This window comes from Sander lucioperca, chromosome 13, assembly GCF_008315115.2.
Source record: "Sander lucioperca isolate FBNREF2018 chromosome 13, SLUC_FBN_1.2, whole genome shotgun sequence".
NCBI lineage: Eukaryota > Metazoa > Chordata > Actinopteri > Perciformes > Percidae > Sander > Sander lucioperca.
Genome location: NC_050185.1, coordinates 32,788,390 through 32,816,168, shown reverse-complemented (window position 1 = coordinate 32,816,168; position 27,779 = coordinate 32,788,390). Strand labels below are relative to the sequence as shown.

General features: G+C 39.4%; 1 protein-coding gene across 2 annotated transcripts in view; it reads left to right on the top strand.

The window, feature by feature from the left end:
* Positions 1 to 27,779, top strand: part of doc2b (double C2-like domains, beta) — a 125,515-nt gene that overhangs the window by 48,036 nt on the left and 49,700 nt on the right. Inside the window, exons 2-3 of one of the 2 annotated variants that reach the window (XM_031307955.2) lie at positions 7,710 to 7,789; positions 25,253 to 25,276. In XM_031307955.2, coding sequence (XP_031163815.1) covers positions 7,710 to 7,789; positions 25,253 to 25,276 — 104 coding nt within the window. The remainder of the gene's footprint in view (positions 1 to 7,709; positions 7,790 to 25,252; positions 25,277 to 27,779) is intronic. The other variant, XM_031307956.2, reaches the window with a different exon arrangement.

The window sequence follows — 27,779 nt, the reverse complement described above, 5'->3', positions numbered from 1 at the left end:
CATGCACACAGTGGCAGTTATATCTATTGGTTTATTTCCGCTGTCATCATAGGTAACATGAAATCCAAAATGTTCCCACACACCAGACTATATACGACGCTGGGGCATCCTCCAACTCCGGGCAGCCTTCCTCATCTCTCCCACTTACCATTTCTGCATGTGACGTGACCTGCAGCACTCCACACTCCACCTGAGGAGTGGTCGGCTCGGTGCCTCTCAATATCTGACGAAAATCTTTTAAACTGACCTTTGTCAATCAAAAAAACAGACATAGACAGAGATTTAGCGACTGTATGGCCTATTTCTCGCTTAAAATGTTTTCAGAAACACTTCTCAGTGAACTATTTTCGTAAAATACGAGATCGTATTCAGAACAAGACGGCATTAGAGTCTGTTTTGAAATTCGGGAGCAGCAAGAACCACGTGACGCGTTCGTCCAATCAGCTGCCATGTGTTGCGGTCGTTTTTTCATGAACCGTACCACCCCTACCATGTAGACACGACCCTAAACAGAGACATCTGTTGGCCAACACTTGGTTGAAACTGTGAGACAAAATATAACTCACTGGTGTTTTTTGTGATGAAATTGTTAATGTTGATGCATACACAAGGGATGTGAAGGTCATATGAAATCCATAGGTTTCAAGATTTTCAGGTTTCAATTTGAAAGAAGAACAAATTGGCAGCTATGCAAGTATGCCTGGTTTTTATAAGTGTTAAACTCTGTGATCTATTTTGAAATCAATGAACTGCACAGCAACCCCCCCCCTTTGGATGTTACTCCAAAACCTCAATCCAAAGAAAAATGGTCGATATGTCGGCTTCAAAACGTTGCTTCAAGCAAAGACTGTGATAACAGGCAGAGCTCCCTCAGCACATAAATCATTACACACAGACGGAACAACATATTTTGTACAACAAATGATGACATTTTATCACTTTCTCAACGCTTGTCATTCCTGGGAAACAATCACATCACATGATGTATCTCCTGTTTTCTCTCTGGCGCTTCACCTGTGGCCTCATGTATAAAAGATTGCGCAGCTTTCATACCAGAAGATGGCGTACGTCCGAAAAGTTGTATAAAACCGGGCGTACTCCAGGTCCTGCGCACCAAATTACGCGCAATAAGCAGTTTGAACCCACTGATGTAATGTCATTGACAAAGTAAAACTGTTTCCAGCGCGAGGGAGACCCGACTCAGAAGGAGGAGAGGGAAGTGAAGGAAGCGTCTCCACGGATCCGCTGTGCCACGCATGGTAAAATAATGAAATAGTAAATACAGTAACAGAAATATGTGCAGAATCAAGACCAATAGACAATGTTCTACACAACCTAAATGTGAAGCTGCTGCATTCGGCCCAGTGTTTGGTGGCCCGGGTCGGGTTAATTTGCTACATCTTTTTCACTTACATATCCTACACATCTTCCACGGGATCAATTACGCATCACATAAGTTTGCCCACCCGACACTGCTTTTGTTCCTGGGGAGATGGATCCGTGCGTCTCGCCTCCTGTGCCCCATGGATGTCTGAGCCTCAGCAACTACAGACTCACAGACACTATTGCATTTTTCCGTGCCGATCTTTTTGTTGCACAGTGAGTGAGATATTTCATCTGTGGGAAATACAGAGGATGACTGAAAGTATTTTCTAAGTGGGTTTTTCATTCATTTTACACCCTAAGTAGCTTGCAAATTAAACAGTTAATAGTGTGAAAGATGTGAAACATCCACATAAATGATTAAACTTTTATGGAGTATCAGCGGATATAATTATGTTTTTTTCATAGACGTCACACACACACACGTATGACAGTAACTGAAGTGGAAACTTTATTTTGTAATGTTTGGTGAGTTTCGGCACTTTTCAGTTAGAATTCGCCACGTTACAGAGCCAGACAAGACTTTGCGGACGCCCGCACATTCTCACGACTGCTCCAGAGTTTGCTTGACGGCCCGCACTTCTCACGTCAAGTTCATTTTTATACATCAGACCGTGTGCGTGAAAACCAGCGTACGCAAGCTTTTCGTGCGTACGCAATGTTAATACATGAGGCCCCTGATGTTTTTCAGTATTTCAACATCTTATCAATTCAACATATTTTCGGGCACCGTACTGCCACAACTATTCGGTTGATGCTCTCACATGTAGTAATCACTCTCACATCAAGGAAAAGAAGGGATTGGCCACATTCATAGATATTTGAACTCACTTTGTCTCAGAGTAACGCTGCACCTTCTAAAGAGAGACCTGGGTACAAATAGTTATTATGTTTATATTCCTGTCTGTGCCAGGATTTAGGTAATTTGTGATTCTTTGCAGGAAATTGGGTAATTTCGGCTTTCAATGCTGTCAAGTACCCACACAAATTAACAACACCTATCACCTTTTTCTGAAAGTCACAGAAATTAGGATGCACAGCAAGAATGAAATATGACTCCACTGTAGGAAAATGACTCCACTTTATTATAATCCTGTAGTTCATTGCACTGTTGCATCTTACTGGGTTGTACCCCACAGCTATCCAGATGGCTCATGCATCTGCAGTGCAAAGTCGTGTTACAAGCAGCTCCTCCACAAACAGCTTAATAGAATCCTTTGTTGCCCTGAATACAGAGATAAACGCAGGCAATGTTACAGTAAATTAAATATTAATGTTTTGAAGGAGTTCAGGGCAGGAATAACTATGCCTTGTTCCTTTATCCAATGCACCAGTCAATCCTAAAATTAAATATAGAGCCTATTCCCAGATCAAACGTACATTAAAGCGACTTTAATATATAGGCTTCGGAGACTGTAATGTGAAATGTATGTATCCTTGTTTCTTGTCTTAAATTTGTGTCTTTGTTGATGTTGCAAACAGAGCTGCTGTAAAAATGTCAGACTTGATCTAACAATAAAGTATTATCATCCTTGCAAAACATGTTGACCGATTAAATCTGCTTAATTAATTAATTAGTTAATTTTAATTTAGTAGAGAAAAGGAAGGGTCGCTTTACAGGAGAATACCGTAGCTAAGTTACACTGGAAATACACAATAGGACACACAAAAGAACACATTTTAACAGAGACCTGCATCAGAATGACAAAATGTTATCATAACCTGGACTTAACAACTACTCTACAACTAAATAAAGACATTGTTAAGGTTTCTTCATAACCTTGTTGGACAGAACAATAAACATACCGATATTTTTTTCTGTTCTTAGAGACAAACTCCGCCTGTTTCCAGGCTTCAGAATCGCTGTCCACATATCCATTTTTTCACCAATTTAATTAGTTTGATGTTGTGCGCATCGACTGCTGTTTCCCCAGTTAGAGAAACGATTGACAAATTAGAGCTTTGTAGGTCAAGTATAGGGACATCATTTCCATGTGCCGAAGCCATTATCAATACCCTGGCCCCCACTGGACAGCCCAAACAGAACTCTGCTAACATGAACACAACAACACAGTAAATCAGTCTGATCAGCAGGCTATGATGAAAATGGGGCTAAAATGTATTGGTGGCACCAGAGGCAAGAACATGTCATTAAAATCAAAAAGATTTTTTTCTCTTGGGAGCATGAATATGGTCAGCAAATTAGATATAAATAAAGCAGTTGTTGAGATATTTTCAACTGGACCAAAGTGCTGCATAGACAAACTAGCCAACCACGTTACATTCTAAGTCAGTAGTCCTACTTTTCAAGCACTGGTCTTATGTTTTTTTTTTCAGTTGAAATCTGATTGCACTGCCATTTCTGGTTGGCTTTCAGGCTTAGGTTAAGTTGTGACTTTGTGTATAGAGATGAGTGGTTGGGGTTAAGGAAAAGGACTGGTTCAGGTTGAGGTATAATGAGACACAAATTGATGGGGAAACTAATCGACACAACACCAGGACACTAATCAAGTGTTTTCCAGGATATTTTAGATAAAACCTGCTTCTTCAGAGCAAATAGATCTGCAAACTTTTTTATTTTGAAGCTGCACTGGGCAGCAAACCGTGACTGTTAACAGTGATTGTTAAACTCTGTAAAACAAAACCCATAAATCATGTACCACAACATCAACACACTGGGCAGCATACTTAATGTCTTCTTTGTCTATTTCTACCGCGTCTATTTAAGGGGCACTTATGTTGATGGAGATCCTAGTTTTTTGGGTCCCAGTGTGGCCTGGTGGTTAAATCGACTGTCGTGTAAATCATCAGCTCAGCTTTCTTTATTCAACTCTACATGTACCACATTAACTAATTTCATGTGCTGCCATAAAACTGTTACATTAAAAGAAAGATTCTCTATTAATTTTCAAACACTTTTCTTCAAAATAATTAAAGGGAACATTACCTACAGTGTGCACCTGAATAATTTGTTTGAAAACTGTAACAATTATCCACATGTACTGTACTGGCTGTGCCTTCACTAACAACAAAACTGGAGAGACATCTTTCACACCCTATCCAGCATCTTAAAGTAGAATCTAGATCCGGACCATCTAGTAGCTCTGATTGGCATTACTAAGGGAGACAATATTAATCTGACATCTGCAGAGCGCTATGTGGTTGCCTTTGCCTCACTCTTGGCCAGACGTGCAGTTTTGCCCAAATGGAAGGATGCTTCCCCACCCACACTCAGTCAGTGGCTCTGAGACATAATGTCCTACCATAACTTGGAGATGATGAACTTCTCAGAAATTCTATAAGAGATGATCCTGATGAAGGCCACAAGCCGAAACGCATCGGTCCCACAATAAAGTTCTATATAGTGTGTGTTGTGTGAGTGTTGCTGGAGTTTTTACCTCTTAAGAAATTCAATAAGAACTTTTTGATATACTTTCATAACACCCAAATGGCATGGCATGACATGCATTCTGACTCTCCCCTTGACATGAAAAATAACTCCTGACTTCATGGAAATAGATACATCTTAAGTTTGATCTTGGTGTATATTTTATAACAATGTGGAATATATTGGACCAGCACTGTGTTTTTAAATTGCTAAAAATCTCAATAAAAGGATTTTTTAAAAAGAAAGAAGGAAAACTGTAACTCAGAGACCAAAGCTCCTTTCCAAAATCAATTCATTCCTCACAGCTGTCAACCTTTCTTCGAGCGAGACACCAAAGCCTTGACCTTTCATGTCTGGGCCTTTGCTAACCTCTTCTCTGCTGCGGCTCTCACTGGTGTAGCCCCTGCTTGTAACACCTTTGAGCTTTATTCACACTCATAGTTTTACCCAGTGAAGATGTCAATATTTCCAAACAATTATATGGTTATATGTATGGGAGACTGCCCTCCCAAGAAGAACGGCAGCATCGGTCGTTTCAGCAAACGCCCCAAAACAACATACCTTTACCTTCAAGTGACAAAGCCCTTTAGTGGTCGTGGTAATTATGGCAGTAGCAAAGGAGGAAGTCAGGATAGAGATGTTATAGAGCGTGTCCGTGCAGGGAGAAAATCGGGGTGGATGGCTAGTCTGGCTACTCCACATAGCATTCGGGGATGGGTGGAAAACGTGCTCTGGTTTATTGGCATTTCTTTAAAGTTTAAACCAATCACAATTGTCTTGGGCGGTGCTAAGCCCCAGAGAAAAGCCGCAGTGCCGCTGCAAAATAGGCTCGGAAGGAACTTGTTATGGTGGAACGTGTACGTTTAAAAGTTGTTTTAGTCATGCAACAGAAAACTCAGATTGGACAGATAGTCTAGCTAGCTGTCTGGATTTACCCTGCAGCGATCTGAGAAAAAGTTAAAGTGCCAACACAAAGGAAGCCCAAGGCAACGGATATCCAGCCTAAATGAGTGAAATCCGGCAGATTTTACGGCGGTCACGGAGACATCCCAGAAGTGGAACATCAAGGATATAGACTAACCAAACCCTAACCATAATTAAAACTGATTTTTGGATGACCCGGTAAATTATGTCATGCCGATAGGGGTGTGTTATCAGAAAGCACTTCTATGTGTTGCTCCTGAGGGCATGGACAAACAACATATTTGTCATTTAATTTGGTGGACTTGTTATATGGTGTGGTATCAAAAGTTAGACAGTCCTGGTATCTGGATCTGGTCTGGTGAGCATTACGGTGGTTTTAAATTTGAGAAGAGATGTGAGATATTGAGGCAGCTTCAAAACATGTTCTCTTCTTAATGCTAGAGAGAGTCATGTATAGTAGGGCACAGTGATGAGTATGACGTGTATCTTCCACAATGACATGCAAGTCACAATGGTAAACTGCATCAAGAATGTCTGAATGAACATCAGCACCAAATTGAATTGCAATCCATCAGTTGTCAAAATATGTCATGAACTGAAACTACAAATGTCAACTGTAGTGCTACTAAAAAAAACAGGGGAGCACCCAAGTCGCTGGAATTCATCCTCTGGGCACCATGAATGTCTGTCAAAATTTTTAAGACAATCAACCCAACAGTAATTAAAAAAAGACCACCCAAAATAAAAACTACTGTAAAAACAAAAGCCACTACTGGATCTTTTCAGATCACATAGCTCATATGTTATAGTATATCCAAATCTATTTGGAAGTTCTTAAGAGGAGGTAAGGGGATGTGAATTACAGTAGCCATGGGTACAATTACAAATCCATAAAACTAATGTTATTTTTACTGCTTATGTAAATATCAAAGTGTGAATGAAGCACAAAGTGGGTGTTATTTGGTGCCAACAACACAATGCTTTAGATCCTGCAAGGCCTTTTGAAGCGCGTCGTTTTTATGTTGTGGTTGTTGAAATGTTCTCATCCTGACAACATTTCATCAAGCTAGGAAATGAGAGTCCCTTGTCACTTGACATTTTGAAAGGACAAAGGATGAGTTCATGACATAAACTGTTTCAGTTCACTACTCAGCACTGTAGTGTTTAAATAAGATGTAGAAGCCTCTGAGTTGAAAGAAAGGCGTTTACTTTATCTAATCAATTTGTTTGATTGAAGGCTAAAATGGACTAAGGACAAAATGTCTTAAGCCCATTTAAAATGAAACAATTGAATAATGTCCATTCATTTTTCCATTTTGACTAGTTAACATTTTCCCTTGTGCCGCCCACTTGCGAAGAATATATCTATTATTTTTAGTGCACTTGGCAGCATCATCAGCTACAGTGTGTTTTTCTTTTTTAAACACATTGTTCCTTACCCTTTTTGTTTCACTTGTTGCTCTCCCTCTTAGTATTATAGAGAGTGAGCAGCATATGAGTGTGTATAGACAAGATCATAGAGCATACACAAACTACATAAGTCATTCAAGTGAATCAATGAGAAATAGGATCTTTAACAATTATTATACAAAACGTTTGAAAGTTATTTATGAAGGTACACTTGCACTTTGTTAATCAAGCATGTACACTGTGTTGGGGATTTCTGTTAAATAAAGGCTCAAAAACAAAAGAGTGTATTTTATTCTTGTTTGTGAGCCTTTATTTAACAGAAGTTCCCACCACATACACCAGAAATTCAAACAGAGAAAACGTTGATGAAACACAAAATTCCATTCACCAAAAATGTCCATTGCTTCTGTGATTGCTATACTGATTTTAATGGCTATTATCACATGTGACTGCCAAGAATGCCATGAGATATCCCATCAGGACTTTTCTATCAAACAATGAAAGCAGGCAGACAAGTTTGGATTTCTTCTCTCCCCAGCGAGCCTTTTGGTGTGCCACTAATTGCCTTCTCCCTCTCTCTGTTCTCCCTTTTTTGTCTTTACAGCTACATTGGGGACCTTGGAATTCAGTTTGCAGTATGACCAGGAGAACAATGCACTTCATTGCACCATTAACAAAGCCAAGGTGAGCCGCCATGATGACGATAATAATGACGTTAATTTGCAGCCTCTACATTTACATCAGATATTTTTGCTTGGATATGTACATGCATTTGAAAGAGACATTCTGTATAGAATACTTGTGAACACAGTCTTCTTTGCAAATCAAGTGTTATCTGTGACACTTGACTTGTCTCTGCTTTATCTAAGTCAGTATCAAACCCTTTGGTTATACTGAACATACGAATATAAAACAAGCCAATTGCAGCAACACATGTTTATAGCAGTTGCTTTAAATTTAGCTAAACTGATCCTAGATATTGTGGCCATATTATTTGAGTTTTACTCATCATTGACTGTCTACAAACATCTGTCACTATACCTTGTAACAAGGCGATAAAAGGTTGATTAATATAATATCAACGAAATGACAGTTTTTCAATACGTTTTTAAATTTGATAAGATGACTGTCAGACATGAATATTTTTGCAGCAGCCTACACGTACTGGCAAAAAGGCTGTGTAATAGTGACATAACACGTCCCACAGTTCTCTCTGTGAGAGAGATATTTACATCTATTTTCATCTCAGAAAGCATTTATTATTTCTAAAGCATATTGCTAAACAAACACACCAAGAATGTGCATCTCATGAATTGTGTTTCTTAGCCTAAAGCCGCATTAATCAGTAGGTTTTATATTAACAATGACTCTACAGTGACTCGCTGGTGAATAAAGCGTATAAACGAATAAACATCTACTATTACTGGAATTGGTGGAGACCAAAACAGAGCTAACAGATGAATGATTATTGGACTTTAACGGTAAAATGTTGACCTTAAGCTACCTTAACTGAAGAGAAGCCTTTATTAAAAATAGGGTATTATCAGAGCAGACCGTTGTTTAATTTCCCCTGGGTTATTTTTTTAGGTATATTATGTGTATCACACTGTAGGGAGAGGACCATCTGTTTTGTAATCTGCTTAAGGTGTTAGTTTGCCGGTGCTGCTGTTAACTTCCTCCATGTTTAACAATTTTTCTGACAAATTCAGAGCATTTTTTAAATTATTTGCTTTAGCACAACAGCATGCACTAATCTTGCCATGCTCACAGTTCTCTAAGCTGGTTGAGTTTCTCTTTTGAACAAAAACACTGTTCTTCTCACTCGTTAATTACAGTAATTCCAATCAGATCACGCATCTTTCTTTCTCTTCGGATTGAGCCGCTGTCAATGAAACTCAACACTTCCTGCAGTTGTTTAAAATTCAAAGCCTACCAGCCCAATGCCAACGTAAACTGGAGCTGCCAGTAAACCCTTCTCACAACTGACATTTTGAGTCGTCATAGCAGGAAAAAAACAAGCATTTGTTACATTAAGGTGTCACAGCAAGCCATGTCAGTGAGCCAGCATGTACAATAGGGCCCTAAAAGTTTAATATTAAATGGGTAAATAAAAAACTACGTAATTATGATACAAATAATGTATTGTAATATATTGTGTACATTTTAAAATAAAGCAATAATTTGTGAAATACTTCAAGAAATTAAGAAAAGAAAGTCGTTTCTTATTTCAAGCAATCACTTGACCTGTTTTTTTTTATAATTGTATATTTCAAACATTGCATTCATGTGATTTGTTTGATATGTATTACATAATTTCTTTTTAAATGTATTAATATTGAGCATGTTGAGGGTCAGTTGCACACCTAAATTAAATGCTAAATTATTAATGCTAATATTCAATATGTTTGATCAAGTTAAAATGCCATGCCAATACAGTTTTATGTAATTAACTTTTTGTTTTTTTTCCCAGTTTTTCATTCACCTGCTATTTTTTATTTATGTATTCATGTTTGTAAGAGCAGCACAGCTGAAGAGCTAAAACCGTCTGTACTGCATATCATGTGGCACTAGATCAGATTAGATTAATGGTGTATCTGAGTCACTGCTGCTTACAGGCTTCCTATGGACAACCAGATTAGCATTGATGAATTATTCAATTCATAAATTTACATAAACCAAATATTCTACATATTGGAGGTGGACTGCAATAGCCAAACCATATCTAATGTTTAATCATTTTTGTGCAATATATCATAAATATGAGTCCAGGAGTGTCATCCTCTCTGATCCCTGCTCCTGTGTTTTTGTGATGAAGCGGTGGCTCTGACAGCCATGGCTGCCGTCAGCAGCTATAACTCTACCTATGTGTCTGCCTGAATAGCTGGTAGGGAGGAAAGTGGGAATCAGAGGAGCCAGTCTTGGCAAGAGTGTTGGACAGCAGAGTGGGCATCAGGCCGTCTTGATTTATGGTGGTTATTTTCTATACTGCTCTGCTTCTGGAATTTCGACTGCTGCCTAGCCAACCAGAGAAAATGCTTTTGCTCTCTCAAATATTGTATACCCATTTCCATGATTTAATTTGTTTGCTAAATCCCTTATTTCTAACCATGGCTTTTTTCTGTTGCTTTTATTGCCAAAGCTGCAGTAGCTTCAATAGCAACTGTGACTGTGCTTATTGGAGAATGGGACACAACATTTTTGATATTGGTGCCTGCTGAGCTGGTTAGAGTGACAGTGTGCAGTGGGGATAGGGTTTGAAGCAGTGATAGTTCACTTCAATGCTTATATTATCATTGTCATGTTGGCATTTAGGCAGAAATGGACAAAAGGTCACCAGACAACATAACTTAAGCAAACAAAAGCGGTTAAAAGAGGGCGCAAAAGGCCACTGAATTAAATGTCCATAGAATGAATAACATGTAAAATGTGGGGAAAGCAGAGTGGCTTATTTCTGTATACAATAGGGCTGTCAATGATAAATTCAAATAAATATTCGATTGGGGAAAAAAAAGAAGCAGCATTACTATCCGCAGTCTGCCTTGCGGGTTCTCGCCTGGCCGCTTCTTTAAACGAAACATTCAGCTCCCAGGACAAAGTCGGTTTAGTGTCCGATCGAGCCCAGCCGGTCATTGTCCGGAGAATTCACAGCGAGTGGGCGTGTTGATGATGTTTCTATCATGCAGCTGGCGCAAAACCGTGAGAAAAAGAAGAAGAAGGTCAAAAAAATGTCAAACTGCGAGATGACGAGATTCGGAAACTTCTTTTATTTTGACGATGTTATGCTGAAAGCATGATAAGGTCCAGTTCTTCAGCTTGATCCAGCAGCGAGAAACCTTTCTACATCTAATGGCGTTTTCCATTACATGGTACCAGCTCGACTCGCCTCGACTCTACTCGCCTTTTTTGGTTTTCCATTACGAAAAAAAGTACCTGGTACCTGCTAACAGGTACTTTTTTTAGTACCTCCTCAGTCGAGGTTCCAAGCGAGCTGAGGCGAGCCGAAAAGGTGACGTGAAAGCGACAGACGGGGGTGTCCTGAACAAACCCGCTATTTTTAAACAGTTTAGCCAGGCTGTTTTTTTTTGCTGCCTCCAGCTTCATTTGAAACAAAATGTGTCTTCTGGCAACACACACCTTCGACGTTCTGTGTGTGTGTCGCGTTAGGTCACAGTAGTTTACTGCGGCGCCGCTTGTTTACAGTTCTGCGGAGGCTCCGGCAGAGCTTTCACCGTAGCCTAACTACACACACACATGGCCGGCTCCACGCACACACCAGCGCACAAGTATAAACATCAGGCCACTTTTACATAGGCTACACAGGCTACGGCGAAAGCTCTGCGTGGAGCCTCCACAGAACTGTAAAACAAACTCAAGTGGCCTGATGTTTATACTTGTGCGCTAGTGTGTGCATCGATACGGCATAACGACCAGCCACGCTGAGGCGGTACTAAAATCTGCAATGGAAAACGGACGCACAGCGTGTCGAGTCGAGTCGAGTCGAGGCGAGTAGAGTCGAGTCGAGCAGGTACCATGTAATGGAAAAACGCCATTATACATTTTAATGTGTCCAAGGCACTCCCCCCTTCGTTCACCCACCCAGCACAACAGACAAAATGCTACCTGCATTAGCCCTTTAATTAGGCTGTCAATCATTACCTCTGTATTTTCACTTTCTCAATTTTCTTTCTGCTCTATTATTAGAAAGCTAAATTATATATAATTTCCAGGCACTTTGTGTTTTTTTGAATGCTTCATATATAATGCAAAAAGAAGTAATGAGTAATTCACTGTAGCTTTCTAATCCTCATTACTGCCCACTAAAATAACAAAAGTACCACAGTAATGCACTGCATGGTTTACTTCCTTCTTCCCTTAAAGAATTCAGCCATTAATGCTTAGAGAAAAGATGTCTGTGCTAGTGCAATTTCCAGTGTTTTAATCATAGACTGTATATGGTTTTAATGTAGTTCTTATGGACTGAAAACAGTAAACATTTCTAAGAGTGTCATGGAGCAATTTGGATAATGTATACACATAAAGTAAGAAGTCTGTGGGTTTCTGCACATGGTAATATACTTTGGAATTAATTTGTAAGTGGAAATTAAGAGCTCTGAGCCATGCAATACTGTAAGGATGAAGGTAGTAGTGCCATGTCAACACTTTGAGAGCCAGAAGTATTTGATAATTACATTTTAGTTTTTGTAATGAAGGCTACTTTGACATGGTAAAATGACTGCTATTGAAATTCTTTTTATAATAGGTGCTTGTGTTCTTTGTCCTATGGGTTAAAACCATTTGACATATGTTGTCTTATTGGGCTAATTACCTAGTCAAAGTGAGCTTTGTTTTATTTTCACACTGACGTCCATCCCACCAAGCAAATAACTGTTGGAGGAGGAAGCTGGCGCTCATTTGAACCAAAGACATTACAGTGACATCAAATCGTTTCTCAATTAAGCGCGAGGGTGTAGGCACAAATGGTGGATGGTAGTACAAGCAATGATCAAACATAAAATTAGTAAGAAAATAGTCACCCGTTAATGGCTATGTACTCATTGTGTGATTCTATTTAGATAAGTATATTTTAATGAAAACCTCGCTTTATGTTCCAGAAACATTTAACCTCTTCAGCTTTCAGTTTCCCACAGCTGCCTCCTGCTTGTTTTTCCTGACTTTTAATGGTGCCCATTCAGTGTGGTATGATTAAAGCATCAGTAAGAGTATCCATTTGCAGAAATAATTTGGTCAAAGGAGTTTAAAATTATTTACAAAAATCACAATCATTTTTTTTTTATAACTAATTAAATCACTGTCTTTTTGACAACATCAGTGTATTTGATATTTTCTCACATACAATATAGCAGGTTTCATACACCATCCAATTGTCAAACCAGGTTATTCCTTAATGCAGTTTTATCAGTGGCTAGCTAGCCAGAAGACACTCCATTTAAATAAGAATACTTTGAAAGTGGGGGGCGCTAGTGAGCAGGCAATGAAGTAGGTCGCAAGTTTAGGGAGCTCTGCACAAAATTATATTTTTTACCCTTTTAAATGGAGCTTTGGTCGACTATGTGATACAAAAAGACTATCTAAGGCTGTCCTGCATCTTCGAAGACGATTTATCCCCTGATAAATGTAAATGGCAGGCAACCTGCGTAAATATAAATATTCAGGCAAGGCCTCTGCTAGCAAAACGAGCACCGACACACCTAGCGTTAGCAACGAAGCTAACGCAACATCTGAGATGGCTGAACGAGCTCAGCGAACTGGAGAACAGATTGATATGACGACGGTGAGGAAGGAAGTTATTGTCCTCTATAAAAACGGAGATGACCACACTTTTCCAAACCGAGTTAAAGTCAATCATGGCTAAAGAGTTTGATGGAGTTAGATCAGAGCTACAAGCAGTTAGGCAGGAGATAGCTAACAACACATCAGCTTTTTGGTCAGACCTGGAAGTGATTAGAACAACGGTGTCGGACATGGAAAGAGGACTCTTAGGATGCTCGGATGATATCACGGAGCTACAAAACTCTGTGCGCAAGCTGGAGGGAAATGTTCAAAATCTACAGGAGAAATGTTTGGACATGGAAGGTCGGTTGCGGAGGTCAAATATCCGCATTATGAATGTAGCTGAGGAAGATGGCTCCAGCACCCCTGCTTCTGTTTCAGGACTGATCAAAAAAGTCCTTAAAATGGATAAAGACGTGCTGATTGACAGATCCCACCGCACTTTACAGGCGAAGCGGATGGATGGCAAACCAAGAGCGATTATAGCAAAATTACACTACTATCAAGATTGTGTCGAAATCCTCCGCCTCGCACGGGAATCCGGCCCGCTACAACACAACGGCTCAACCATACTCATTTTTCCTGATTATCCACGAGTGTAGCCCTTTGTTTTGCTAACTCTGGGTTAGTGGAGGGACTCTCTTCTGTTTACGTGGCACAAATGTTACCTAGACTGGATCCGTACTACTACAATTTATAAATACTTAATACTAATATAAATGAACGCTCACACTGATGTATCAGATACTTGCCAGATAAACTTTGTTAGTTGGAATGTTAAATCTCTAAATCACCAAGTGAAAAGTACTCTCACACCTTAAGGAGTTAAATGCAGATATTGCCTTTCTGCAAAAACCCATTTGAACACATCTGACCATTTTAGACTTAGAGGGGGATGGGTGGGACACATTTTCCACTCTATTTTTCATTCCAAATCTAGGGGAACGGCTATTTTGATTAAAAAGACTACCCCGTTTGTAGTGTCAAAAGCTGACGCTGACTCTGCTGGCCGTTATATAATAGTAGTGGGCAGACTGAACAGTACCCCAGTAGTTCTAGCGAATGTGTACGCACCTAACTGGGATGATAGTGCATTCTTTACCAGCCTCTTCTCTCGAATACCTGATATAGATACACATCATGTGATATTAGGAGGAGATATTAATTGTGTACTGTCGCCCCCACTGGATCGTAGCTCACCCAAGACTATGCAACTAACTCGTTCAACAGTAGTACTCAATCAGCTTCTTAAAACTTACGGATTGACCGATGTTTGGCACTTTCAGAATCCTGGGCGCAGATGCTACTCCTATTCACAGTAATATCAGACCACGCTCTGCTGTTAATTAATTTAAACTTGCCTACTACAAGTCGTGGATATCGGCCGTGGCGATTCAATACATTACTACTCTCAGATACTGAGTTTGTTAAATTTATTTCTAAGGAAATACATGAGTTTTTAGAGCATAACCGGACCCCAGGGGTGTCCCACTGTCTAGTTTGGGAAACGTTAAAAGCCTATCTCAGAGGCCAAATCATATCGTATAGTGCCCGTGTAAAGAAAAAACAACAGGAAAGGCTTAAGAAGATAGAAAGTGATATTCTGCAGATCTATGGGGTTCTCTCACACTCGCCATCAGTTGATTTATTTAAGGAACGATTGGCTCTTCAGACAGAATTCAATCTGTTATCTACGAAACTTATTGAGAACCTTCTGAATAAATCCAGACACAAGTCTTATGAACACGACGAAAAAGTAGGAAAAATCTTAGCTCATCAACTACGGCAACAAAGTGTCGACCAGTCAATCCTTGAAATTATTGATGAACACGACAAAAAATTAACTGATCCATTGGAGATTAATAATAGGTTTAGGGAGTATTATTCACAATTATATACATCTGAATCCAGTAGAAATGAGGCACTGTTTGACTCATTTTTTAGCAAATTTACTCTGCCCACTATTGATGAACAATATGCCTCAGATTTGGAAAGACCATTTTCAAAGGCTGAAATATTGAAGGCGATTGCCACCATGCAAAGTGGAAAGTCGCCGGGGCCAGATGGCTTTCCGAGCGAATTTTTCAAAAAATTCTCCTTAGAACTCTTCCCTATCTTACTCGCTGTCTATGATGAGTCTTCCATCTCAGGGTCGTTACCAGAAACCATGAGACAAGCAGTTATCTCTTTAATTCATAAAAAGGGTAAAAGTAAATTAGATTGTAGCTCATATTGACCTATACCTTCAATAGTGTGATGATCAGACTGGTTTTATCAAAAATAGATATTCATTCTACAATTTACGCAGACTTTTGAATATCCTTCACTATCCCACTCCACCCGATATACCTGAGGCGCTTCTGTCACTTGATACGGAAAAAGCATTTGATCGGGTGGAGTGGGACTACCTCTTCTATACCTTGAAAAAAATTTGGCTTTGGTGCCAAATTCATTTCATGGATTAATGTTTTATATTCCTGTAGCAGCAATTCGGACGAACAATAACATATGATCCTTTTTCCAATTAGGCCGCGGGACTAGGCAGGGCTGCCCATTATCCCCCTCCTTATTTGCACTGATGAGCCCATGGCAGTGGCAATACGGTCCGATAATGCTATTAAAGGCATACTGAGGGGTGAATCCGAACATAAAGTGTCCCTTTATGCGGACGATACCCTCTTGTATGTGTCTGAACCGCTTAAGACCCTGCCTCGTCTATTGTCATTACTTGGTAATTTTGGGAAAATATCAGGATATAAAATAAACATGCAAAAAAGTGAATTTATGCCGATTAACGCTGCAGCCAGACTTATCACATTTAACTCCTTACCATTTAAATTGAGTAAAGATAAATTTAAGTATTTAGGTATATGGGTTACTAATAATTACAAGAACCTCTATAAAACAAATTTTATACCATTGATAGATTCTATAAAACAAGATTTTGAGCGTTGGGGTACACAACCGCTATCACTAGGAGGCAGGATAAACGCTGTCAAGATGAATATCCTACCTAGATTTCTATATCTGTTCCAGTGTATCCCGATATTTTTAACCAAATCGTTTTTCCTACTGATAGATAAGCTGATATCAGGTTTTATATGGAATGGGAAAAATGCATGCATCCGTAAAGTGTTCTGCAACGGCACCAAGAGCATGGAGGACTATCATTACCTAGTTTTCAGTACTATTATCGGGCAGCCAATGCTCGTTCTATGTTATATTGGTTTAATTCACATGCTGGTGGTCCTAATTGGCTGCCTCTTGAGAATTTGTCATGCCACCCTGCTTCTTTACATGCATTGCTTTGCTCAACATTGCCATCACCTCATCCAATATACAAACACTCTTTGAATCCAGTGGTTAGGCACTCCTTCAAAATATGGGGACAGTTTAGAAGACATTTTTCACTTAATGATGTATCAGTCTATGCTCCCATAGTAAGAAATCATATGTTTATTCCTACTATTATAGACGATTCTTTTGGTGCCTGGTCTGTAAATGGCCTCAGGGTACTAAAGGACATGTATATTGATGGCACTTTTGCAACCTTTCAGCAAGTGAAAACCAAATTCAAATTCCTAACACTCACTTCTTTAAATATCTTCAAGTTCGTAGTTTTGTTGCATCATCTGTTGGTCATTTTCACTCATTACCACCTGAGTCACTTCTTGAGTGTTCGAAAAGTGAATCCATCCTCTAAGAGGGCCATTGGTAAAATCTATAATGCAATGAATACTCATAATATGGAACCTCTGGCTCGCGTGAAAAGAGGAACTGGCTATAGGAATCTCTGAGGATGAATGGGAATTTATATTGAAAAACATTCATTCATCTTCAATATGTCAAAGACATCGAGTGATTCAATTTAAAGTTGTTCATAGATTACATTGGTCTAAAGTAAAGCTGGCAAAATTCAGGTCAGACATAGATCCTCACTGTGATAGATGTGAAGCCGAACCAGGCACTCTGTCTCACATGTTTTGGCTCTGTCCAAAACTTGAAGATTTTTGGAATGTTATATTTAAATTTATTTCCGACACATTGGGGACAGTCGTAGAGCCTGATGCCATGATCTCTGTATTCGGCATTGTGCCACAGCATTTTCACTTAAATCAAAACAACAAAGACCTCATAGCATTTGCTACTCTTTTAGCTCGACGGCAGATACTGCTTAAATGGAAGGACAAGTCTCCTCCAACTTTTAAAATGTGGCTCATTAATCTTTTATACAATCTGACCATGGAAAAAATAAGGTATGCTACTGCAGGCTGTGCCTATACATTTTTTGATATCTGGCAACCGGTCTTGGATCAAATTAGGAAGGTGGATCCCTCTCTAATCTCAATTTCAGAGGAGTAATATACTGTACATACTTGTGTTTTCTTCTCTAAAACATGATTTTTTTTTTTTTTTCTTTAAATTAATATGTATTAGTGCAACAGGTGGGGACTGTTTCTGGGTGGGTTGGTTAATATAAAAAGATAATGTATTGTAAAGTGTATCTTATGTTTGATAAGATGTTCAATAAAAATACTTTGAGGGAAAAAAAAAAGAATACTTTGAAATTACAGGAAGACATATTCTTTTTTTGGCAGAAGCTAGTTGCTGGGGTTCAAATGTGTTCCTGTAATTTCAAATTAGCCAATTATGTGGTAAAAATATATATATATCAGATTCTCTTTAAAAGCACACATACAAATTATTTGATGCTCTATTCTTCATACCTGGTTGTTATATGGGAGTGTAGGACCATTGTTATGTTGCTGAGCTGAGTTCAACTTAGTAGCTATGCATGTTGTCTGAGTCTTTGTTTCAGTGCATATGGTGGCAAAAAGACAACCATGCTAAAAATTCTGTGTTCCTGCAGGTATTTTTCCCAGGAAAATGGGAAATTTTAACTAAATTTTAAGAAAATGCCGGGATCTCAATTCCTGCTAAGATTACACGTCATGGAAAAATCTCATCACAGAGACATACTGATATCAACCCTCTATCCAAATCCTTTTAAAACAGCAAAAAAGCCAATACACCAAAATGTTACTGTAATGTAATTACTAAATTTCAACACTGCTTGAAACTGATTTTGTTGCCCACATGACAGCTGATAATAATAATCAGAAAAGAAAAAGTGTGTATTGATGAAGCATTTTTCATCCAGATGTAGTACAAAGATCGCCATTACCTCAACAGTGCAGCACCCCGTTTGACAATGCTGCTCAGTCTTAATAATTATGTAAAATTGATGGTGGACTACAGCCTAACATTTACGGGTCATCGTTAACTTTTGACAAGCGAGGTATTAAGTCTTAACTCACAGTTTTACCTCGCTAACATTACGCCATCTATAGCTTTACCAACTTCACAGGCTGCTCACTGCAGTAAGTGAATCAGGCTACATCCAACGTAACGTCTCATATGATGGAAATAAGTAAATTTAGTCCCTTGAAATAGGCTTCCTTTGATTTAAAAGAAAGTAAATGCATGTAGACCGAAATAGCTTAGAGCTAACAGCACTTCCTCTACATGGTCCCCGTCTCTGTTGGCTGGAGTATTCAGGATGTATGGGATCAAACACAGATAAAGGAGTTACGTATACTAAATCACAGCCCTCGGTGTGGTTCATTTTCCACAGTAGTTGCCCCTGGTGCAATTTTATTGAATTGTACAGAATGACTCACAGCCTCAGACATCAATAGAGTTTTTCTTAATATAACAGTAGGTTGATACTCAATAATGCCACTACAAGGCAAATGGCATTTACTCTGTGTCTTATTTGACACACTAAATTTCCAGTTGAAGCGGGATGTTGGGGTGAGACATCCTGAACCAGATGACTCATATTAGGGTTTTCTCAGCTGTGCATATAATCCAATATGCAAGACAAATCAACCTGATTATCAACCCCAATCATCATCATCTGCAGTCGAGAGTATTATGCTTACTTAAAGGGACTGTACTCAATATTCAGAACATTAATACAGCAGTAAACAACTATTTTCTATGTAAAAAATATAGTGGAGTAATGGTGTCGTAAGCAGAGAATAAAGTCACATTCCCTCTGTGTTTGTTGTAATCTGAGCTTTTCTTTTCTTTGTTGTGATTGCCGATCCGGCGCGCGTGTGTGTAAGTGCCTTGTGCGTCGGTATCTGGCGCCGAGGGCCGTGACAAAGCGTCAGCATTTTTACGATTTAGGAAACAGTCTGTGAGAGTCGTGTGGAGGCAATCCCAGATACTTTTTTTCTGAATATCGAGTGCAGCCCCTTTAAAATCTATATTCTGTATTTTCAGGTTATAAGTTTGTCTTGTCTCTAGTTATGATTCTGCAAAGTAAGATACGATTGTTTGTTCTTGTCACATTATTTTCTATGGAGTGGCATCTCTCTTTCTTTCTTGCACTGCACATACAGCAATTACAAGACAGCACCTTTGTTTTTTTTAAACGTAATAAAACCTATGCATGAAACTCAATGTTGGTAACATTATCTCCTAGAAAAGTACACGAAATAGCAACAGCATTTGACAAAGCTATGTAGTACTATACAGTACATGTTGTGTATGCAAATATACATCAGAAATATATTAGTAAACCACTACAGGTTATTTGAGGCACTCTGGAAAATAAAAAAGCTACTGCCTGTGAAGCTACTAGTCTGTTTGAAGGACAGCCTTACCTGCCGCTACAAACAAACATCAGCTTTCCACCTTCTTGGCTCGCCTGATGCAACCTAAAATGACCCTGAATTTTACCAAGTGAAACACCCTGCCACTTTCTTCAGCCCCTCTAACCTCAGCTGAATAAAGAACTCTCTGCTTCCTCATGAAATAGCATTACATTGCGCCTAAAATCAGGCAAAACGAGATAGTCCCTTGTCATTGTGCTTTGGTTCTACTGCGGGCATCCTTATAACTTGTTATGCCACACCACATCACCACACAACCATGAAATTATCCAAAGAACTACTCACTGTAGGAGGTACGTCTGAATGGAAAAATGCAGTTCTCGCTCCTCTACCATTGTTCCAGTTACTCAGCTTCATAAAAGTGGAAAAATGACATCTACAAACCTACATCTCTCTCTAAAAACAACTGCAAAATGTTGTAGCTCCCACTGAATTTCAACAGTCCCCCTCCATTTTCTTGGAAATAAGAAACAACCTGTTGAACTGCTGACAAGAACTCTGTCAGGCTTCAATCTCCTGGACCTCGGGACACAGCAGCATGGAAGGCTTACAACATTTTGTTGGCATCTACAACACTATTCCTAAGTGGTTTTCACTCACACCTGACTTTTGCAATGTGTTTTTTCTTTAGCTGGTAGCAGGTCACAGCTGGTCTGAGGTCTGTTTTGCATCTCCCTGTGTTTTGGTGTAGCAAGTTCTTACTTGCCCTTACAGCCTGCTGATTGTCTATCATCTAGAATAGTCCGCTTTAACTCTGCAGAAAGATGCACACCGCAATAAAACATGAGTCCTGCATGTTAAAAGTTTAAAGAGGATCGCTTTCTTTGTTCATGTGTGCCCCTGTAGCAGCAGGACCCAAGGATGACGATACTAGCACGTCTCTCAACTTGTCTAATCATCAGTTTAGTGCACAGAAAGATATCTCAACAACTGCGGGTCAGGCTGCTGAATTAATGTTGTACACATGGAGCAGGCAATGTTCATCTCCATTGTGATAGGTCTTGACATGGCCAAAGAAAAAGCACTACCTTATTAGCAGGGATTTTTTTGATGGCAGGGAGTGTAATCAAATTGGAAGTCACTTTCCTGAGTTTCTGAAAGTCCATTTATGTCACTTTTAATGTGAGAAGCCAAGTGCAACACTAGGAATGTCTTCCAGGAGAGACTGTGTGAAAATATTTGCTGTTATACCCTTATTTAAAAAATATTGCTTCTATGTCCTCTCTATATCTTTCACACATGCACTGCAAACCTGAAATTATCTGGACATTACCCAGCGGAGCTGTATGTTAGAATGCAAATGTCTAAATCAGTTGGATAGGACATCATCGGCTCGAGCAAAACCGCAAGAAAAACATCCAAGGGTGAAGAAGAACGGTGATTTACGTTTATGTAAAAATGGCTGGCTTTTCACTCCACCTTCTAGAGGGGCCGCTGGGAACACCTAAACAATAAGACATGGACGGACAACACGTTGTATGAGCTAGTCCTCGATGATTCATCCATTGGCGACGAAGAATGTCTGTACAACATTTAATGTAAATCCATCGAATAGATGTTGAGATATTTCAATCTGGGCCAAAGAGGTGGACCAAACTGAGATTGCAATACTTAGAGAAACAGCATGCATACTGCTTGTTGATCTCATGGCTTGAAATTTTGCGGATTTACTTCCTCTCTACAAGTGTAGTCATACCTTGTTGTATCCCTTCCCTGTCATCCCACACATATTAAAGCTGCGTGAAGAGTCTTTTTCTAAGGCGGCACCTCCCTCCATAGTAAAACAAGTTTCCTGCCCTTATCAGTGAATCAGACGCTGTCTCACCATTCAATTGCAGATCCAAGACCTGTTCATTCAGCACCGCCTACATTACAACCTACCTTAACACTCCACTGCAGTCTTTCATTCTCTTCCTTCTACAGCAGACTGCCCTTTCATTGCCCGGTACACCTACACTCGTGTGGGAGCATGTACGCGCACGCACGCACGCACGCACACACACACACACAGGCTCCGTTTCTTAGAGATGTTTTGCCCTCTTGTATTCATTATCGTTGTTTGTATCTGTTTTCGTGTCGCTGGCTTTACATAAAAAGGCTTTTATAAAACAACTTGTCTTCATTTGTAATCCCTGCATAACAGTTAATAGAAGAACATCTAAAAAATCTGATATATAGCCTACTTTATTGTTATTGTTCAACTTGTCACTAAATATTGATGAAATGTCCAACAGACATTCCCACAAGGCTACTCAGAAAGGATGAAGTGAGAAGCTGCTATTCCATTGCCACAGCAGAAATCAATTGTGATTCATATCTTAACAGTCAATACCGCTGCTGTCAAGTCTTAGACTAAGGCATTTATTCATCTGCCTTTTGTTTTAATAGGGTATTGAAGTTTGTCTGTCATCAGCTTAAAGGACTAGTTCAAAATGTTTGGAAATATGTGGATTTGTTTCCTTTATGAGAGTGAAATAAGAAGATGGATATCAACCTCTTGACTGTTAAGTACAAAGCTGGAGTCAGGATGGGGTTAGCCTAGCGTAGCGAAAAGACTGGAAGCAGAGGGAAACAGCCAGCCTGATTCCGTGCAAAGTTCAAAATACGCCAACCAACACCTCTAAAATGTACTTAACAGAAGTGTAAAAACAGCAATTTGTCTTTTAAAGGGACAATGTGCTGTAACTATTTCTTGATTTACAACAGTTTATCCATCCGCTCAGATTTTCTAGCTACAGCCCGGTTGCCAAATTTGGTCAGTGAGCACAGGTTTTTGTTATAGTTTCTGTACAGGCATGATGGTACCAAACATGGCAACCCAACTGTGATGACAAGACTAAGAGAGAAGACACACCAGCCCGATAATCGGCCGTCGGACTGTCTGGCGAGGTCGGTGACTCGAGTCTGTTCGGTGTGTTCTGTGCCGTCGTCCGTCTGAGGAGCCGTCGGCATTCATCTTTTAAACTGACCTTTGTCAATCTGAAATGAAGACAGATTCAGAAACTACATGGCCTATTTCTCGCTTAAAATGTTTTCAGAAACACGTTTCGGTGAACTATTTTAGTACAATATGAGATTGTATTCTGAACAAGCCGCCATGACAGTCTGGCTGTGAATTTCCGGAGAAAAAAGAACCACGTGATGCGTTCGTCCAATCAGCTGCTGGTTTTCATTTTCTGGGAAATAATCAGACTGTTAATGGAAACAATACAGAGCAGCGCCGCCTGCTGCTATGGAGACGTATTAAGTTTTGCGCACGCGCAGAGCGTACGCTCAAGTCGGCGTCGCCTCAGTGTGTTCTGAGGCATTTTTTGGACCTCGGGGACCCGACTGATCAGTCCGACTGCCTTTTCTGCCGACGGTCGGCCCGTCTGGTTGGTGTGTCAGGGCCTTTAAAGATGCTACATACATTCACATTGCCAAGATTTAGATCCAGCACGTAACTCCCCCAACTTTAGAGGTGTTTATTTTTTCTCTTTGGACAGAGCCAAGCGAGCTGTTTCCCCCCATTTGTTCAGTCTTTATGCTAAACTAACCAGGTCCTGACTTCAATCTTATCTACCTCTCAGAAAGAAAGCAAATACGCATATTTCCCAAAATGTAAACTATTCCTGGGGATGCAATCCATTTTATTATTTCATACGTTATTTATTTTTGCTGTCGGTGAACGTGGTAGTGAGTACTACTCACCATGTGGAGGTGTTAACTTGTATGTGTTAAAACTTCTACTTAATTGTTCTGCCTTCATCAGGGAATTGTGTGAAAGTTTGTGGGCAGAAACGCCTGCTGAAGTGATCCTCGTCTGCTTTGAAGTCAGCAATTGCTCATCCTTGCTTAATTTAATAAAGATTTCAGTTACTAAATTACCAAGGGTATTATATAAACAGCTATGTTTGAGCTCAGATGTGCATGACTACCATACCAGGCATGCTACTGGTGGTAGATTCTCATTACCAAAAGTGAAAACCAGTATGGTGAAGAACACTGCAATGTACAGAGCATTGGTTACATGGAACTCTCTACCTGAGCATATTATTCAGGAAAACATTAAAAATCGCTTTAAAATATCACTAAAACAACATCTCCTGCCAAAAAATCTCTCCTCATCTAATGATTTGAGCTACGCAGTAGTATAGGAAATAATCAGGGTTTGCCTCACCTTTGCCAGCTGTAATATTGGGGTGATGAACACATTGATGCATCACTAGCCTAATTGAAGTTCAGTGGTGTAGTGTATATGAGGTTGGCCATTCTGCATGATGAATACTCGGTGCTTTAAGTATGTTTTGGTGCTGATGCTTTTATGCTTTTGCTTGAATACGACTTTGAATGCAGGACTTTTCCTTGTAACAGTGATTTTGCAATATAGTATTGTTGCTTTTGCTTGAGTACTTCTTCCACCACTGCGTATATTACATGATTATTTTTAAACTGACTAAAGTTGGGTCCTGTGTTGTGTGTTGCTGCTGCTGTTATTATTGTTTTTGTAGTGCATTTGTTTTTGTGATTGTGTACCGTCATATATAGAGTGTTCGGTGTGGCCCCTAGGAAAATAGGATACAGCTAACGGGGATCCTAATAAATGAAATGACCTGTCTATAATACGGCTGGCACAAGAAAAGTGATTTACACGAAGACGGCCACAAAAATGTCTTTTTCTGTCGCTAAGGGCTGATGCCGAAATCGTCAGACAAATTTAAGGAATGGCAAGAGACTAGTATTTTTATGACCAAATTACAGACCGGCAACATGGCAAAACAACAAGAAAAAAAAAAAAAGAATAAACACAAAATTGAACATAACACACGCTAGACCTGTTTGAAAAGAAATAGGAAAAAGCCTGGGATGGACCTACCCCGAGTCGTTACCATAGACAAGTGCACAATCCAATAAAATAACCTAAACAGACAATTTAAATACAAAAATACTACTCCAATTTACGTCATCCTCTATCAAGCTATATTATCATTGTATATATAGTTCAGCAGTGCCCTGAGCTGTGAAAACCAAACAGACTGCTTCTACTTCTTTTAGTTTTTGCATGTTCATTTAATTGCCTCCACTTTGATTTCACATGATCAATGTTATCTCTCTTTTTCTCCTCCACTTTTATTCTTTTGCATGCTCTCATCATCTCTGTGTGTTGCTGCTTTATGTGTGCTGGAAAAAACAGCTTCCTGTCCCCAGATACAAGAAGGTAAGCCACTGAGATAAGCTCAAATCCCAACCAGTCCCTGCAGTACTAATCAATACTTATACTAAACTTATCCAACCAACATCCAGACCTAGTGAACCCTGATAGAAACCATCACCAACCCTCAGCTAACCCCCTCTGAGCTCCCTCTCTATATCATTGTAATGTTATTCCAACAAAACAAAGAAATGTTTCTTGTGAATATGTTTAATGCTTTGACTGTGTTGTTGGTCCCATTCTTATCTGGTTGTTCAGTCATCTATATTCTGAATAATTACTCAGCGACTACTTTAATAACAAATAGTTACAAGAGCGTGCAAAGCAATGTAGTGATGGACTACACTGGACTGAAAGGTCAACCAATTAACTGATTAATTAAAAGGTACACTCCATCCTTATTACATATGCTGTTACCCGCCATGAATCAGTGTTGTTCAGGTAGTTATTTGTAATCAGTTGTGGTAATTTATGTTTTTGGTGAACCCACTTTCCCTAAACCAAAATGCCTTTCTTCTGCTTACAGTAGCAGCATCCTGCTTTGCCCAAATAGCCCTTTAACAATTTCAGAGAGTTGTTAAATTTGTAATTAATTTAATCTTTCTCTGTCACATTTAAAATTGCATTTCAATGCACATATCAATCTGCAGTAGATGAAAAAAAACAAGTGTAGAAAACAGAAAAACTTAATAATAAAAAGGTGTTTGTGTGCCAACTAAAAGGCACCAAAAACCCTTATCAGCATTAACAGAGGTTTAGATAAGACAGAACTTTATTTACCACGAGGTAAATTGTTGTGCAGCAGTTACAGTACACAATAGGAACAAGTGCAAATATAAAGAGCACAACAATGAAATATCAATAAAAGGTGCATCTGTCCTCCCACCTCAGCACAAACATCTTTGTTTGAAAGCAGCGTTTGCCCTAGCTACATCTTCTGTTTGGCTCCTTCACCATGCAAGATTTAAAAAAAGAAGAAGCAGCATGCAACAGTAGTGCAATGGCAAGCAAGTTACAGTACCTCCCAATAGCTGTTTAAATGCTAGTTTAGTTTAGCTTCCTGGAGATAAAAATCACAAATCTGCCTGTCTATTCTGTTTCTCCACTAAATCAATGACACGTTATCAATGACATGACTGACATTGAAACTAACGTGTCCCAGCGTGACCCTGCGATATAACCCCCACCTCCACCCCTCTCCTTCCTAAGCCTCTCGATCATCAACGTTGACATTCATTGGCGATGAATGGGACCCACCTGCCGGCTCTCCATATTGCCTACTTCCATCACTCCACAATCACCTCAAGTTGCCTTGACCTAAACACCTCCACTGATCCCAGGTGGCCCTTGAAGTATTAACCCCTTTAACATGACTGTGTGTCAGCTCCCTCTGAATGAAATCAATACCCCGTCTCATCCATCCTGTTATCTGCTGCTCCTGGTGATTGATGCTTCCCCCACCTGCCTGTTACCGGGCCAGTCAGATATGATAATGAAGACATATGCCCCGGCTGATAAAGAGGCTGATAGCACTGTGAAAAATAAGCACCCATGTGGGACATACGGCTTAGAAAATACACATGAACAGTATTAGTTGTTCTAAGGCTTTATATATAAACTGTATTATATGGATTCATGTATATATACTGTATATTACAAATAGCAAGTACAATAAATCTACAAACTGGACACCTAAATATGAAATCTTTGTTGATTCTGCTGGTGCTAGAGGTGTGCAGTACATGAATCTTAATGAATCTTCAATCCTCAAGCTAATTGTAGTGTAATGAGTCATTATTATAAATTATTGATAAGTTGCTTTTTGCATTGGTGCTCCTATCGCTGGGGAGTCCACAGAAATGATCATGATGCAATAACTATGTTACAGAATAAGGATAATTCCTACAATTTGGGTATTATTTGTTTTAGTTTTGGACACCATTTCTATCAGTATCATAATAACCTTGTACTCACCAAAGTAGTTGCTGAGATCTGGGAACACATCACTACTACGCTAACAACGTTCAGACCAGTAAGTCCCTCTATAAAATGTGATGGATTTTGACAAAGGACAATTTGGGTAATCATTTTACTATTCAGCTTAGTTTTCTCTTTGTAAATAAACCCCCAGGTTAACCAAAACTATTGCAACCTGTCTGATCGTCCGACTGCTTGTGTTTCTTGCCTCATCTAACATCTGACTATTTTTACCAACAGGATTGAAGGCCAAAACTACACAAATAAGACCCAAGTTGTTATAACCAGAACAATTATTTAACCTTAACCTTTAACCTTATAATCAGTGCGTATGTAGGCCTAGTGTTGTACTGAATTATAAACTGAATTTGTGTAACGGATGTTGCTTAGAAGCCAAGACTGAAATAAAGGCCTTAAAGTGATAGTTTGGATATTTGACTACTGCACACCTCTAGCACTGACTATGGATAAGAAAATACAACCCCACTTCATAGTATCCGTTTAATGTCATGGTTTTATAAGCGGTGATGCA